The 14,096-nt window shown below is 46.2% G+C and overlaps 1 protein-coding gene and 1 long non-coding RNA gene across 5 annotated transcripts in view; one reads left to right on the top strand and one right to left on the bottom strand.

Moving 5' to 3' along the window:
• LOC128346096 (uncharacterized) overlaps positions 1-14,096 on the bottom strand; it is a 50,563-nt gene that overhangs the window by 2,463 nt on the left and 34,004 nt on the right. Inside the window, exons 3-4 of one of the 3 annotated variants that reach the window (XR_008316778.1) lie at positions 13,998-14,091; positions 12,150-12,701 (exon numbers count right to left, since the gene is read on the bottom strand). This is a non-coding gene — a long non-coding RNA (uncharacterized LOC128346096). Of the gene's footprint in view, positions 1-12,149; positions 12,702-13,007; positions 14,092-14,096 lie in introns of those variants that run through there. The other 2 variants (XR_008316779.1, XR_008316777.1) reach the window with 2 other exon arrangements.
• MBD2 (methyl-CpG binding domain protein 2) overlaps positions 1-14,096 on the top strand; it is an 84,594-nt gene that overhangs the window by 68,927 nt on the left and 1,571 nt on the right. Inside the window, exon 6 of one of the 2 annotated variants that reach the window (XM_053298998.1) lies at positions 12,019-12,163. The exons of the other annotated variant lie outside the window; for it this stretch is intronic. Within the exon in view, the coding sequence (XP_053154973.1) occupies positions 12,019-12,148 (130 nt within the window). The 3' untranslated portion in view covers positions 12,149-12,163. The remainder of the gene's footprint in view (positions 1-12,018; positions 12,164-14,096) is intronic. 2 annotated transcript variants of the gene reach the window in all.

Genomic DNA, 14,096 nt, shown 5'->3' with positions numbered 1-14,096 from the left:
GTTGTGCGTTTCTGCTGACACAACAGCGAACAGCTGTGGCAGTTCATAAACAAGGACCTCAACGAAATGGGACCATATTGCCTGTGCTGTATGAAATAGAAGAGTGGGCAAATCCCTAGTGGAAGCTTCCACTCCAGCTTAATTGTGTCTGTACTGCTGCTGCTTTTAACGATCCATTTACGTGTCGCTTTTGAGGCCCAGTATATATGTTACCAGAGTCATGTGGAATCTGCTTCTCTGTGGTCCCAATTCCAAATTGCTGCAAGTGGGCTCCTGTCCAATTTATGTGGTTCCTTCCCATGCGCTTGAAAAATATTCTTAAATAGGCTTTGAATAACGTTTTTCAGATTTTTGTCTCTGCCCTCATGAGGACTAGAAACTTATATTTTCTTTTCTTGTGAGGAGCCAAATGTGAAATACATTACCCAGGAAATGGGTGTTCCCAAATCCATGTTTGCTGGGGGGGTGGAATTAATGAGGTGGGTGGAGGAGATAATTGTAGGCGAAAATCAACAGTGAAGGGTTCCTATTGTGCAGAAGCAAGCAGATGTCCCCAATTCATTCGCTTGCGCCTCCAGTTAGGGCTGGGAGAGGCTCCTGCCTGAAACCTTGTGGAGTCACTGCCTGTCAGTGTAGGCAGTACTGAGCTAGATGGACCAATTGTGTGGCTCGCAGTAAGGCAGCTTCCTGTGTTCCTAATGCTTTCTGAGGTGGTGCCACTCAGGAGCGGCTTTAACATAAGATCTGTTTATGTCCCCTGCTAACTGAGCAAAGAGGCCCCTTTTAAAAATGGTGATTTTTTTTATTTAGCAGGGGGAGAACAACTGGCCCTATCCACCCCCAGCACAGCATCCCATTTTTAAAGTTTATTTCTATATATGTGTAAACCGCTTTGGAAACTCTCATTGAAACGTGGTATATAAATATTCATTGTATTGTATTTCTGTAAAGGTGAAGTGTGCTGTCAAGTCAATTTCGACTCCTGGTGCCCACAGAGCCCTGTGGTTTACTTTGGTAGACTACAGGAGGGGTTGACCATTGCCTCCTCCCACGCAGTATGAGATGATGTCTTTCAGCATCTTCCTGTATTGCTGCTGCCCGATATAGTGCCAGCGAGGATTCAGACCGGCAACCTTCTGCTTGTTAGTCAAGCATTTCCCCACGGCACCACTTAAGTATTTATGTAGACCAGTCCTAACCCCCAACAGTTTCACGAAAGCCCTTTTGGCCGTTTGCTTTAGCAGAGGCTGAAGATGTCCCTCATTGACTAAACATGTTTTAATGAAATAGGTAAAAAGAGCAAACTGAATACTGCGCACTCTTGGAACGTCTTGAACTTTGAGAGAAGAACTCAGCTGTTTGATACCATAAATCCCCAAATCGTTTTCTTTCCCCAGTTAAAACTTTTGTCTTGGCATAATAGTCTCCATCATCTTTTAAAGTTCAGGACTAAGCATTTTTCTTTCCAGTTTCACAATGTCCTGAACGATGTAATGGAAGCATAAAAAGTTAACATGGCGTGGTCCCCACCCCCCCACCTATTTCTGCCTTCAGCAGGAGGGAGCAACTCATAAAAATAAATGCGAGAACATTTTTGAATAGCTGGTGTTCCCTAAGGCCACCACCAGGGGGCACTCTTCAATCACTGTTCACTCTCTCTAATAAGTAGAGTGCAGAAATAAGAGTTTCTACAGTTTTCTTGCTTTGGAAAATTGTATCCACCCTGTCTCCCTCCCGGCCCTCATTCATATATATAAAAATTTATTATATTATGTTTGCAAGGGCCACTGTTGATTCAGCTGCATTTTAAGGCAGCTTTGTTTCCACAGAGCTGCCTCTGCAAATTAGCATAAGCTTAGCGTTTTAATGGGAAAGTCATTTGCTTTGGGCGCAGAGTTCTTATTTAATTTGTCATGATGCATTTTTGCTTTAAAGTAGTCCTTTGAGTTTGCATTGGCTATCTTGGTTTTACAGGAGCAAGCCTTTTTTTCCTCTAGTAAGAACCATGACGGTAGGGGCTAGTTGCTTGGCTCAGCCTCGATTGCAGAGGGCACAGCTGGGTTGCCTTCCAAGAGCATGGTGGTTCAGTTCTTGCACCTCGTATTCCTTTTGTATCCTATAGAGAACAAAATGCTTCTTGTGGGGCTATAAACCCCACGAAACAGATATCATAGTTGAACACGCTGCTTGTGTTAAGGACGCTGTAAGAATACAGAACTGACTTGAGCTCTGTGGAAAGATTGTGCTGTTGGTGTGTACAGGAGTGTGCACATATGTCAGTAGTCTTATGCACTGCCTGTAGCCACTGGATCCAGTCTTGCAAACACAGAAACACCCACCATCACCCTTTCGGCTCTTCCCTCTTCAGCCAAGCTCCACTGTAAGTGTGAGTGGTGGGGCACACTGCTGATTGATGCAGCCGGGATGGGGTTTCCCTTCGCCCGGCTGGACACAGCTACAGCGGGATGATTTTATGACCTCTGAATGACGCTTATGTGAGAATGACTGTACATGTCTTTCTTCTAAACCTGGGCACAGGCCCTCTCAAATGCAGGTGCAGACTGGAAGTGTACTACTGTGTCTAAGCTGAACGTGCAGGCATACAGATCTGTCTCTGTGTGTGCACTGTACACAGATTGGATGTATAGGAGAACCATGTTCATTGTGGACTTGACATCCATGGTTTTGTGTATCTGTGGTTGGGTAATTGGCATTGCGTTTCTGTGGGTCGGGGTTGGATGGGAATGACCTCAGGACATTTCTGCCTGCCATTTTTTATATGGATGGGAGCTATAGCCTGGCTTGTTTTTGTTTTTTGTTTAAAAAGGAAAGGAGGAAAAAAACCATGATTTTTCACCGAAACATCCCTACAGATTACAGCATCTGGGTGCATTTCTGGACAGCTGGGGATAGACTGAGCACGGTGGGGCACTTGTGATTTTAGGGCAATTTTACCCATTTCTAGCATCTTTTTTTGATCTCCGAGAACCTAACCTCCACAATCCCATAGACACAATCACTCTGTATTTGCGGTTTCCTTATCCGTGGTAATTGCGGAGAATGGAACCCCTGCAAATACTGAGGTTCTGCTGTATGTTCAGCATATGTGAAGTTGGCTAAGGTCCCTGCCTAAAGCAGGAGTGCTCCAGAGGAAAAGAAGGAAAAGGCGGCTAGAGATGTGGCAACTTGCGTCTAGCCACATCCGCATTTCCTAATCAGCATGCTGTGGGATGCTGACCAGTGTGCCTTGCTGTGTCATCTCTAACAGTGGGGAGTTTAAACTCTCCCTTTTTGGAACTGGCTTTCCCCATGATCCACAGGGAGCGATGCGTCCTTCCCAGTTCATTATGGGATGAGCCAGCTCAAGGAAGGACATGAGGGGCGGCTACAAATAAGAATAAACAGTGCCTAATAATACAGAGGAGGAAAGGAGAGAAAATATTGAGTTGTTTTGCCATCACCAAAAAAGTGTGTGTGTGTTGGGGTGGGGGCAGTGTGCTCCAGTTTTTTTAAAAAATGCAAGTGAAATGAAAAAGTTTAGGAAATGCTGAGTTAGATTACTTCTCTCACCCCAGTATTTAGATTAGCGTTAAGCTACATCAGGAAACAATAATGTGCAAGGCTCCCGTCTAGGAACACATCACTACATGATTCTGTGTTCATGATGGTGTTCTATTAACAATTATTAATATGCAAGTACTCAAGGCACAAGCTTCCACAAAACACTAGATTCCTTATATAGCTTCTGGTTCCGCATATATAGATAATGTAACATAGACAAAGCATAAGACATAACTCATTACAAATGGCTTTACGTGAAAAGTGATTTCAAGGAGCATAGTTCTTAATTCAGAGTTTTGCCAGTCATCCTTCCAACTGACCAGAGCCAGGTGAAGTGCGAAAAGCAGCCTAGCTCTGTACGGAATCAAATGAAGAAAAGAAAGATGGGGCGATCTTATTTCAATATCCATAACAGTGGGAAAGAGAAACGGAGAGAGAGAATAAGCAGCAAAGTCAACCTGGTCAGGAGCTGCAGAGATGAGGGAGGAAGGTGATCTGATATCTCTTAGATACTGGCTGGGTTCACACATAACATGGAACCTGCAGTTCCCCCAACCCAGGATATGGAGGGAGTCCAAGGTTGGTGCCGGAGATGGTAAGTATCTCTGGGTTTGTTGGAAGTTGCTGAGTTGAGCCAGAGGTATACTCTCAGTGAGACCATCCTGGATGCTATCCTATCTTGCCTTGCACTGACCTTGGATGGAAAGGCAAACCTTCCCTATGTCCGCTGTTTTGCAGCCATTGGCCCTCATGGCAAAGGGGGGTGGGCTCACCTGGAATGAACCAGAAGTTCATGGAGAGCAGACATAACACACAACTTAGCGGAGTGACCTTCACTGTTTTTAGAGCAGGGGCCACAGCCAACCACTCCTTGGTCTGCAGGGGGAGAGCGCGGGTGGTGGCTCAGAGAGAGAGCGAGAGAGCATGATGTCTACAGCTGGCAATGAAGCAAAATGTGCTGTGATGACCCCACAAATGGTGTCCACACATACGCAAAGGCCAGCAAAGCAGCAAAGGCAAGGCAGTCTCCCCATGGGAGGCTGGGTCTGGCGTCTCTGGTTCCTGTGTTGGCGATGGGTCAGTTTTTGTTTTCTTTATCCCACCCAACTCCACAGCAGGCTTTATAACTGGCCTGGAGACGTGTGTATGCATGTATGTAACTAACTAACATGTTTGTATCGCACTCAAAACTTACATCGCTGGGTAGTTTACAGTAATACAATACAAATTACAACAGAATAAAAAGGTTAGAACATTACAACAATTTTAAATTATAAAACAATGGTAAAAACCATTAAAACAGGATTTAATTAAAAGCCTGGGTGAAAAGAAGCGTCTTTAAGGACTTCCTAAAAGTTGTCAGAGATGGGGAGGCTCTTATTTCAGCAGGGAGCACATTCCAAAGCCTCGGGGCAGCAACAGAGAAGGCTCGTCCTTGAATAGCCACCAGATGAGCCGGTGGCAACTGATCTCAATGGCCGGTGGAGCTCATGGCAAAGAAGACGTTCTCTTAAATACCAAGTTTGGGGCTTTATAGGTTACTAGTATTTTTAAGCCCGTTATGATAACGGGCGCTAGCTTTCTATCCCGTCTTTTCTGTCTCTCTCTCTCTCTTTCTGTCTCTTTTTCCCCCCTTGTCCCCTCTCTCTTTTTGTTTTTTGTTTTGTTGTTGTCTCTGTTTTTGTTCTTCCTTATTTTGCTTTTACTTTTTTTGGGGGGGGGGTGGATGAATAACGGCCAAAATGGCCCATGAGAAGGTGGCCGCCCCCGCCTATCGCCCTCCCGCGCACCCAGCTGCCGGAGCCCACCTTACCCGCTCCAGCCCGAAGGAGAAGAGAGGAACTCGGAAACAGAGCTATTCTCTGTGTTAAGCTGCTGCCCATACTGTCGCAATGGACGCAATAGGCGTCCTTTGTGTCCATAGCGGCAGTTTGAGCAGTGACTTAGCACAGAGAGGAGCTCTGCTCGTGAGCTCCTCTCTTTTCCCTCGGGCTGGAGCGGGTAAGGTGGTCTTCGACAGCTGGGAGGGCGATAGGCGGGGGCGGTGACCTTCTCATGGGCCATTTTGGCCCTTAATCTTTTTTGGGGGGGAGCGGGGAAGGTGATTTTGGGCACCTGGGAGGGCGGGTGAGCAGGCGGCGGCGGCTGTGAGCGGGCGGGGGCCTCGTTGGCGGCTTCGCCGCCACCTCGCCCAGCTTCATTTTGGGCAGCTGGGAGGGCAGGTGAGCAGGCGGGGGCGACGGCTGTGAGCGGGTGGGGGCCTCATTGGCGGCTTCGCCGCCACCTCGCCCAGCTTCCCTGTCCCCCGTCTCAGTCTTCCCCCGCCGCCATTGCCCTCGCCTTTTTCAGGGCGGCCGCTTCTGGTTGTCTCGGCCTCCTCTTGCCGTGCCTCGGCCACTTTCCCCCGCCGCCACACACCGGCTAATGGCCACCCGTGGCTGTGGGACACTGGTGTCTGCGGTCCTGTGTCCCTTGGGCACTTCTGGGCCTGCGCTTCGCGCAGGCCCAGAACAGCCCAGGGAGGCAGGGACGCAGATCCCCAACGTTCCAAAGCCATGGCCACTCACTTAGCCTTTTATTATATAGGATAACCAGCATTTTGTATTTTGCTTTATAAACTTGTATTTTGCCTGGAAACATATTGGTAGCCAGTGTGGCTTTTTTAGTGTAGGAGTAATATGGTCTCTCTGAGATGACCCAGAGACGAACCTGGCCGCTGCATTCTGGACCAGCTGAAATTTCCGGACTACATATAAAGGCAGCCCTATGTGGAGCACATTGCAGTAGTCAAGTCTGAACATCAGCGGATGCCCTCTCCCCCCCCCCACTCACTGCTGTGGCCAGCAGGAGGGGGTAAGTGGAGGGGAGAAGCAGCATATTGGGTCTGTGTCTTCACATGGGCTGCCAGTGGCCCACGGGCCACATAATGAACATTCCCTAAGTGGGAGTGGCACTTGGTTTGGCAAGCCACCTTTAACTCTTGGTTATGCATCTCTGTTTTGAGTCCTCAAATCCTCAGGCTCCTGCTATGGCATGGATTCAGGCAATCACAGACTAGGGGGTGTGCATGGAAGGTTTCGCATGGTTCAGTCCGAATTCGGACCGAACCGCAGGCAGGTGAAACGGTTCGGTTGAACTGATCGGCTGGGTAAGTCAGTTCAACGAACCAGCTCAATCTGGTTTGAAGCGGTTTGCAATTGAACTGTTTGAACTGGCCCAGTTCACAATCGGACCACTTCTGCACATTCCTATCACAGGCAACTTGGTTACCAACTTTGGAAGTAGGTTTCCTGTTATGTGTGAATCCACAGCCTGTCAAATCTTTGGCTGCAGGCCTCTCATCTCTGCCCACTGTTCTTTAATCTTCTTCCCTTCTTCCTAACGTGATGCTCCTTCAGGACCCCCACCTAGGGCTCCACATTAGCGACTGCCGTTCATTTTCTTCAAACTCTATAAACATTAGCAGATGATTTGATAACTCTCTCTCTCAGCTTTTATTTAATTAATTTAATTATAATTAAAACATTTTTATACCACCAAAAACTTACGTCTCTGGGCGGTTTACAATAAAATAAAATAAATTGTATTTATTTCATAATTAATTAATTAATTAATTAATTAAATTCTTATACTGCATCACCCAGATGACTCTAGGCGGTTCACAAATATAAGAATGGATAAAAAACAAAATTTTATTTATTTATTGTTGAATTTATATACTGCCTTTCATTAAAAACAATCTCAAGGCGGTAAAATAATGAATTGAAACAAAATTAAGAGCAGTTTCATTTTTAAATTAAGCAGCAGCCTTGCCTCTGGAGTCTGATGCACTTCCCCCTCACTTCTGCCAGTTATTCCGTATTCATGGGGTGCTTCTTTGGAGATCCCCGGCCTGTACTTTGTAGAATTATCTTTGCATCGCCTGTGTGCTGCTTAAAAATAAATCTCATTCATCAGCACTGACATTACCGCCCCCCAATACTACTAAAGCCTGACCCAGCGCAAGGTGCTGAATGGGAAGATAAAGTAAAAACTCTGTAAACAGCAACATAAAACATCTTTATTATTTCGCGATATGTTTCTTTACTGGGCACGTTTGCAGCCTCGGCGTGAACTTGACCCAAGAGCTTTGAAATAAACGAAAAGGCACAGCTGCTTCCTTTGCACTTTGCAGATGGAATAGCTTTCGAGGCATTATCTGAACTGAAGCCGTATCACTACCTTGAAAACACTTGACATTTTGAGAGGCTTTGGAGCATGGGTGCATGGCTGCTCGTGTCATAGCATTGCATGGCATACCATAACATAAGAATAGCCCTGCTGGATCAGGCATCTTGCTGTATCAAGTCCAGCATCCTGTTTTCCACAGTGGCCCACTAGATGCCTCAGAGAAGCCCACAGGTCAGAGGCGAGGGCATACTCTCTCCCTCTCCCTCTCCCTCTCCCTCTCTCGTTGTTACTCCCCTGCAACTGGTATTTAGAGGCATCTCGACTTTGAGCATGGAGGTGGCCTATAGCCCTCAGACTAGTAGCCATTGGTAGATCTTTCTTCCATGAATTTGTCTAAGCCCCTTTTAAAGCCATCCGAGCTGGTGGTCATCACCACATCCCCTGGCAGAGAATTCCACAGGTTAATTATGTGGTGCGTGAGAAAGTACTTACTTTTCTTGGTCCTAAATTTCATGGCCATCAGTTTCATGGGACGACCCCTGGTTCTAGTGCAGGGCTGCTCAACATTGGCTCTCCTGCAGATGTTGGCCTACAACTCCCACAATCCCTGGTTATTGGCCACTGTGACTGGGAATTATAGGAATTGTAGTCCAAAAATAGCTGGGGGGGGCAAAGTTGAGCAGGCCTGTTCTAGTGCCACTTGCCTGCTTGCATCAGCAGTTGGCTGCTGTTAGCCCATTCTTGCTGGTCCTGGCTGCCAGCCATGCCACAACTAGTGGCATACCAGTCCCATGTGTTTGAGGGCACGTGCAGAATTGGCTTCTGGCCCACCACTGAAAAGTAAGCAGTTGATTGTGATTGCATTTAGATGCTGCTTTTCTGTTGGGGCACCCAATGCAGTGTGCAACTTAATCTACAAAAGCAAAACAGAAGTGACGAGAAATGAAAACGCAACTCAGGAGGTTGCTGGCCTCTTCAGGAGATGATGGCACGAGTTAGCGAGTTACCCCTGCTGACCGGGCAAAGAGGCACCTTTTTAAATGGGCGATTCTTCTATATGGCAAGGGAATCGCAGTGGTCCTTGTCCAAGCCAGGATAAGCTTCCTTTCTGGTTCTGGTGGCTTCTGCTGGTGAGCTCCTTTTGGGACAGGGAACCATCTTCTCATTTCTTTTGCTGTGTAAACTGCTTTGAGAAGTGTGTGTCTTGAGAAGTAGCCTTTTAAATGAGTGAATACGCATTTGTAGTGCTGTGTGAAAAGCATGAATGGGGCCAGGGCTGAGGGGGTCGCACTCCAGCGACCCCTGCAGCCACCCACCTGCCCATCTCCCTCTGCCCTCAAGTGCGATGGCAAAGAGTTGGCATGCGGGCTGATGACATCACTGCCCAGAGATACTTGCCTGGCAGTGGCGACATCTGCCTGCACGCCAGCTCTTTGCCAGCATCAACAAGAGTGGAGGGAGGCAGACAGGGAGGAGAAGGCTGGCGGCAGTGATAGTGGCAGCAGCAATGGGTACCACCAAAGGTTTAGCCACAGGCTGCTGCCCGCATCACTTACCCTAGTGGGCAAGCTGATTAAAAGGGTTGTCTGCCTCTCCCTTCCACCTCCCAGTTCCCCCAGATTCTCCTTTGAGAACGTTTGGGTCAGCCTTAGCTGCTGTTGTTCATAACCATTGATAGGTATATTGCCCAGATGCTTGGCTAACCCTTTAATAAAAGTCATCTCTTAATTCTTGTTGCAAGCCACCTTAAGCCCCTCTTCCATTAAGATGGAATATCACCTTTTTAAATAGAGAGAGCTTCGCTAGTGACCATTGTCACATCCTATGGCGATAAATTCCATACATTAAAACTCCATTGTGTGATAGCTAACTTCCCTGTATTTGTGTGGACATTTATTTATTTAAAATATTCTATACTGCCCAAAACTTGCATCTCTGAACATGAAACCCAAGTTAGAGTCTGTGTGCATGGCAGCCTTATTTGCACAGCCACTCCTGTGCAAATTTTAAAGCACTTTTAAAAATTGAAATATTTCCCCTGTCACGTCAGTGGGCAATAACTTCCACCCTCCTTTCCTTCTGCTTCTTTTTCCTTTCCCTGAACAATGTAGGAATTGTCCTTTTTCCTTGTCCCACTGCTTTTAGCAATCTCTCTTTCAAACTAGGTTTCTTTTTCATGTCGGAAGGGATCTGGGAATAGCTCTAACAGAAGGGGGAGAAGGTCAGGCTACAGGTTGGGTGATATGCTTGTCTAATGCCCGAGGTCATCCACGTCCACAAAGCTAAAATGCAATTTCCAACACTAGTGTGTTCTGCTTCAGTTATCTTTAGGCAGCTAACTAGAACAATCACTTTTGGGTTTGCTTTTCGTTTCCTGGTTTCAAACACGGTTGCTTGAATTGAGAAATATTGTAGAAGAATGTTTGAAGATGAGAACACTGTGCTCCCTCAACTATTCTCTGTTTGTTGAACTGGATTCGTATTAATGGAAAGTCTGTTTGGAAAAGTTTTGGGAAACTAAGTTCACTCTCTTTGCTTGGCTTTATGAAAGTTTTACAGGCGTGCAGAGCTGTTGGGTATTCACTGTTCCTCAACAATGATATATGGGGGAGAACAGTGTGAGATCTTTCTTTTTTCTCCATCAGACTCTGTGTATGGCTTGAAAGGTCTCAAGTGACTTCTTTCCCCCCTTGAATTTGATAGTTCTACATCATTGTTAACACCTCTTGCAATAAAAGAAGATGGAGGAGATACTCTGTCTTTAGCTCAGGCCATAGGTTCACAAATTAGGCATAACTGATTCTCTCTAGCAAGAGAACAACTATTCTAGCCTAAGCAAATATTCAGGCAAGTTCACAGGTGGTTATTATCTCCACATTACTTGTCATAAACATGCACATACCAGACTTGAATACCTGCCTAGAGTGCCTGCATTTTCTGAAGTAAGCGGGGGGGGGCACCACCAAGAGTAGGTCCTACTTGGTGGTGGCCTCCTTGTTATGAAATTTAATTCCTAGATAGTTCTACTAGACTAGAAAACCTATAAGCTATAGCGTCCCTTCCAACTCTTAACATCTTACGATCCTTTGTGAGTTTTCAGAGGATAGCTGTGGCTTTTTAAGCAGGCTTTTCCTGGTTGGTACATTGTTTGGTATTTGGAAAATAGCTTTTAGCCAATTGATCCTGTTTTGAATTTATGGTTTTATTTGAATAGCCCAGTTCAGATGCTATGCTAAAGCATGGGTTAATGGTTGAATTGGTTTCAGTCCCAATGTCATAAACTAGCCGCTTCATAAACTGTAATTGGAACAAGCCAGGATTTGCCAGGTTCAGATGCGATAACAAATCGCATCCCTAAAAATAGCAGGGAAGGAACATTTTAATTTCTAACATGACATATTGTATGCAGAGAGTTTTCATGTTGGTGGCTGCAGGCACTGTCCTTGAAGTGGAAACTCCTAGTGTGTGTGTGTGTGTGTGTGTGTGTTAAAGTGCATGGCACTTTGAGATAACAGGTCCTTGCCCCGAGGGGCTTACAATCTAGAACAGGGGTGGGCAAACTTCACCCTCCAGATGTTGTTAAACTGCAACTTCCACCTTCCCCAGGGAGTTGTAGCTCATCAACAGCTGGAGGGCCAAGTTTGCACACCTCCCGATCTAGAAAGTAGTTGCAAAGGAAACAACAGAAAGCGGGCAGGTAAATGGAGGCAGTATTCACCAGGGGAAGAATATATAATCATTTCAGTCACATGTCTTTAGGGTTAGTTGCAGTAGGTTCTGAGACTGTGCCAGAGGCCTTGCGGGTTCTGAGGAGGGATTTGAAGGAATTTGGAGAGGTGCATAAGAAAAGCCTTGCTGGATCAAGTCCAAGACCTTTTCTAGTCCAGCATCCTGTTTCACACAGTGGCCCACCAGATACCTCTGGGAAGCCCTCACTGGCAAGAGCTGAGGGCATGCCCTCTCTCCTACTGTTGCACCCCTGCAACGGGATAGCATCCCAAAGCATTGCTCTGGAATTTTGTATATAGATGGATGCAAAACTGGTTTTTTGTATGCTTCAACTAAACTGCAAGCTGCTTTACTAACCCTAAGTAAAAGTCGTACATGTGGTGATAATACACACCCGGCCTGCGAGCACCATTTTGTGGCTTGCACTTGTCATTTAAATTTCTTCACCCTAAATTCCTGTCTGGAGAGCATTGCCCTGCTGACTGGATTATTCCACAGTCCCGCCCTGTCTTTTTAAGAGCTGGATTTTCAAATATGGCTTTCTGAATGATTCCGCAGGAAACAAGAGGAACGAGTGCAACAGGTACGCAAAAAACTGGAGGAGGCACTTATGGCTGACATTTTGTCACGAGCCACAGATGTAACTGACCTGGACGAGGTTGAGATGGACAATGGAGAAGAAGCATGAGAGGCAGTGAATCAGGTATGGCTAGAGTGCCCAAGAGGAAATTTCCTGAGGTCTTGAAAGTGTTTCCTTGTTCTGTTTGCAGCTGTGATCATGGCTGCTGTTAATAAGCAGGAGAAGGATGGCTCCAGTGTTCCCTTTAAGGCGTGTGCACGTGCATGCGCTTACAAGTTTTTTTTGGTATCCACTCAGTTAATTTTAGATCCCGCTCAGGTTGAATCAGGAAGGCCCCACTCTGAATGTATGTGTATGTGCACACGGCCTTGATACGGCTGCCCAGAACAAAACTCATTCCGCACAGAGATTTAAAAAATGAGAGAACGCTGGATGGCTCTACCCAGTACTATATAGAACTATATTATATGTACTAAAATGTTTTGGGGACTAGCAAGGAGTTTGGGATTTTCACGTTGTTGCCACTGAAGAAGGCTGATGGATAGCCGACATGTGTATGCCTTGTGGGGCACTTCTTTGCACCAGACTCCATTCCTCCAGATCTTCATAGGAAGCTTTTATCGGCACCCTTCTCCAACATCACAGCCAGTTGATTAGACTTCTATAAAAATGAGGTTTATTGTATGCATTGTATAAACTATGGTTTATAGTTAATTTTATTATCTCTTTCATAGGGCTCATTTGTGAAGGTTTTATTAGCATATGAGATAACTGACTTATAAGAGGGGTGGTTTTGTAATGAGGCTCTCCACAAGAGCAGTGTGGAGATCTGAGGAGGGCTTGGCCTGCTCTCGCCGCATACAAGCACTCCAGCTGCCCACACAATTACCAGCTCCGTCATGGAGCTGGTACAGGTGGCCAGAATCAGGGGCCAGTCCCAGGATGCCCCACACAAGTGTGCAGGGCATTCTAGGGAGACCCTTGACACCGGGAGGCTTGTTGTTGCCTCCTGGTCAGGGGTCTCCTTGTGAGTTGCTGCAGCGCGGTAGCCGTACCACGGCAACTCACAATCACAGAAACGGGGTTAGCGCGCGCGCTTGCTCTGCTAACCTTGTTATAGAGGTGGGGTATTTAGGCAGGCTAGCCACCGCTGAACCACCGGGCTTATGAGATCATGTCTCTGTGTGTTACCTTCTAATAACATTTGCATCCAATACAAGCTAAATTCACAGCATAGGGAAAGGAGTTCTAGAGGATCCCATTGGGCGTATGTCTCAAAATGGTGGCCATTCAGAGTATAGGCAACACCCCTCTATAACCCATGTGTTGACGGTCAGATACAAACCAAATTCACAGTACGTGGAGGGGGTCTTCAGTTAAGATTAAGTCAAAAGAAGTGGAAAGTCGGCTCCATTCGTTCTACTTAGAACTATGTGGTTTTTGTTCAGGCAGGCGTTCTCATGCTGACTCTGGATTTTATTGTTATTTTGCTTATGTGATATTTGCATTTTTATGATTGGTTGTTTTTAATTTTGTTGGTTCTGCTTGTTTTGAGTATCTTATGGAAAATCAGTATATACATTCAATAAATAGCTGTAATAAATAAGCAAGCTTTTCACAAGAAGCTGTAGCAGCTGTTGGGACTTGTAAACAGCTAGCATCACCCAAAGACTTCTGACGGTATCAAAGTTGTATTTTAACAGACCCAGCTTGGAGCACAGCTTTTTAACTGTAAGAATGACAAAGATAAACAGGGACCTACAATTTAGGGTTAGCTCCTTCCTTTATTTGTGGTCATCACCAATCCCCTCTCTTCCCTCAGATCCTTTTCCTGGCACACAGGAAGAGGGCTTAGGAGAGAAGCGAGTTTTCTGTCATTTGCACTGGGGAATGGAGATGGTAAGAAACAGGGGGAGCCCTCTCTGGCTGCTCAGAAACGATTCCTGGTGGTTCTTACCTTCTCAAAAATGGCAGTGGAGATGACACATCACGGATGGAGATCTGTACGGTTCTGGGTGTGCTGCTCATCAGAGGGTTGGGGGTGCTTGCACCTGGA

The sequence above is a fragment of the Hemicordylus capensis genome, chromosome 2, assembly GCF_027244095.1.
Source record: "Hemicordylus capensis ecotype Gifberg chromosome 2, rHemCap1.1.pri, whole genome shotgun sequence".
NCBI classification, from domain to species: Eukaryota; Metazoa; Chordata; class Lepidosauria; order Squamata; family Cordylidae; genus Hemicordylus; species Hemicordylus capensis.
This window is presented reverse-complemented; position numbering and strand designations above follow the sequence as displayed.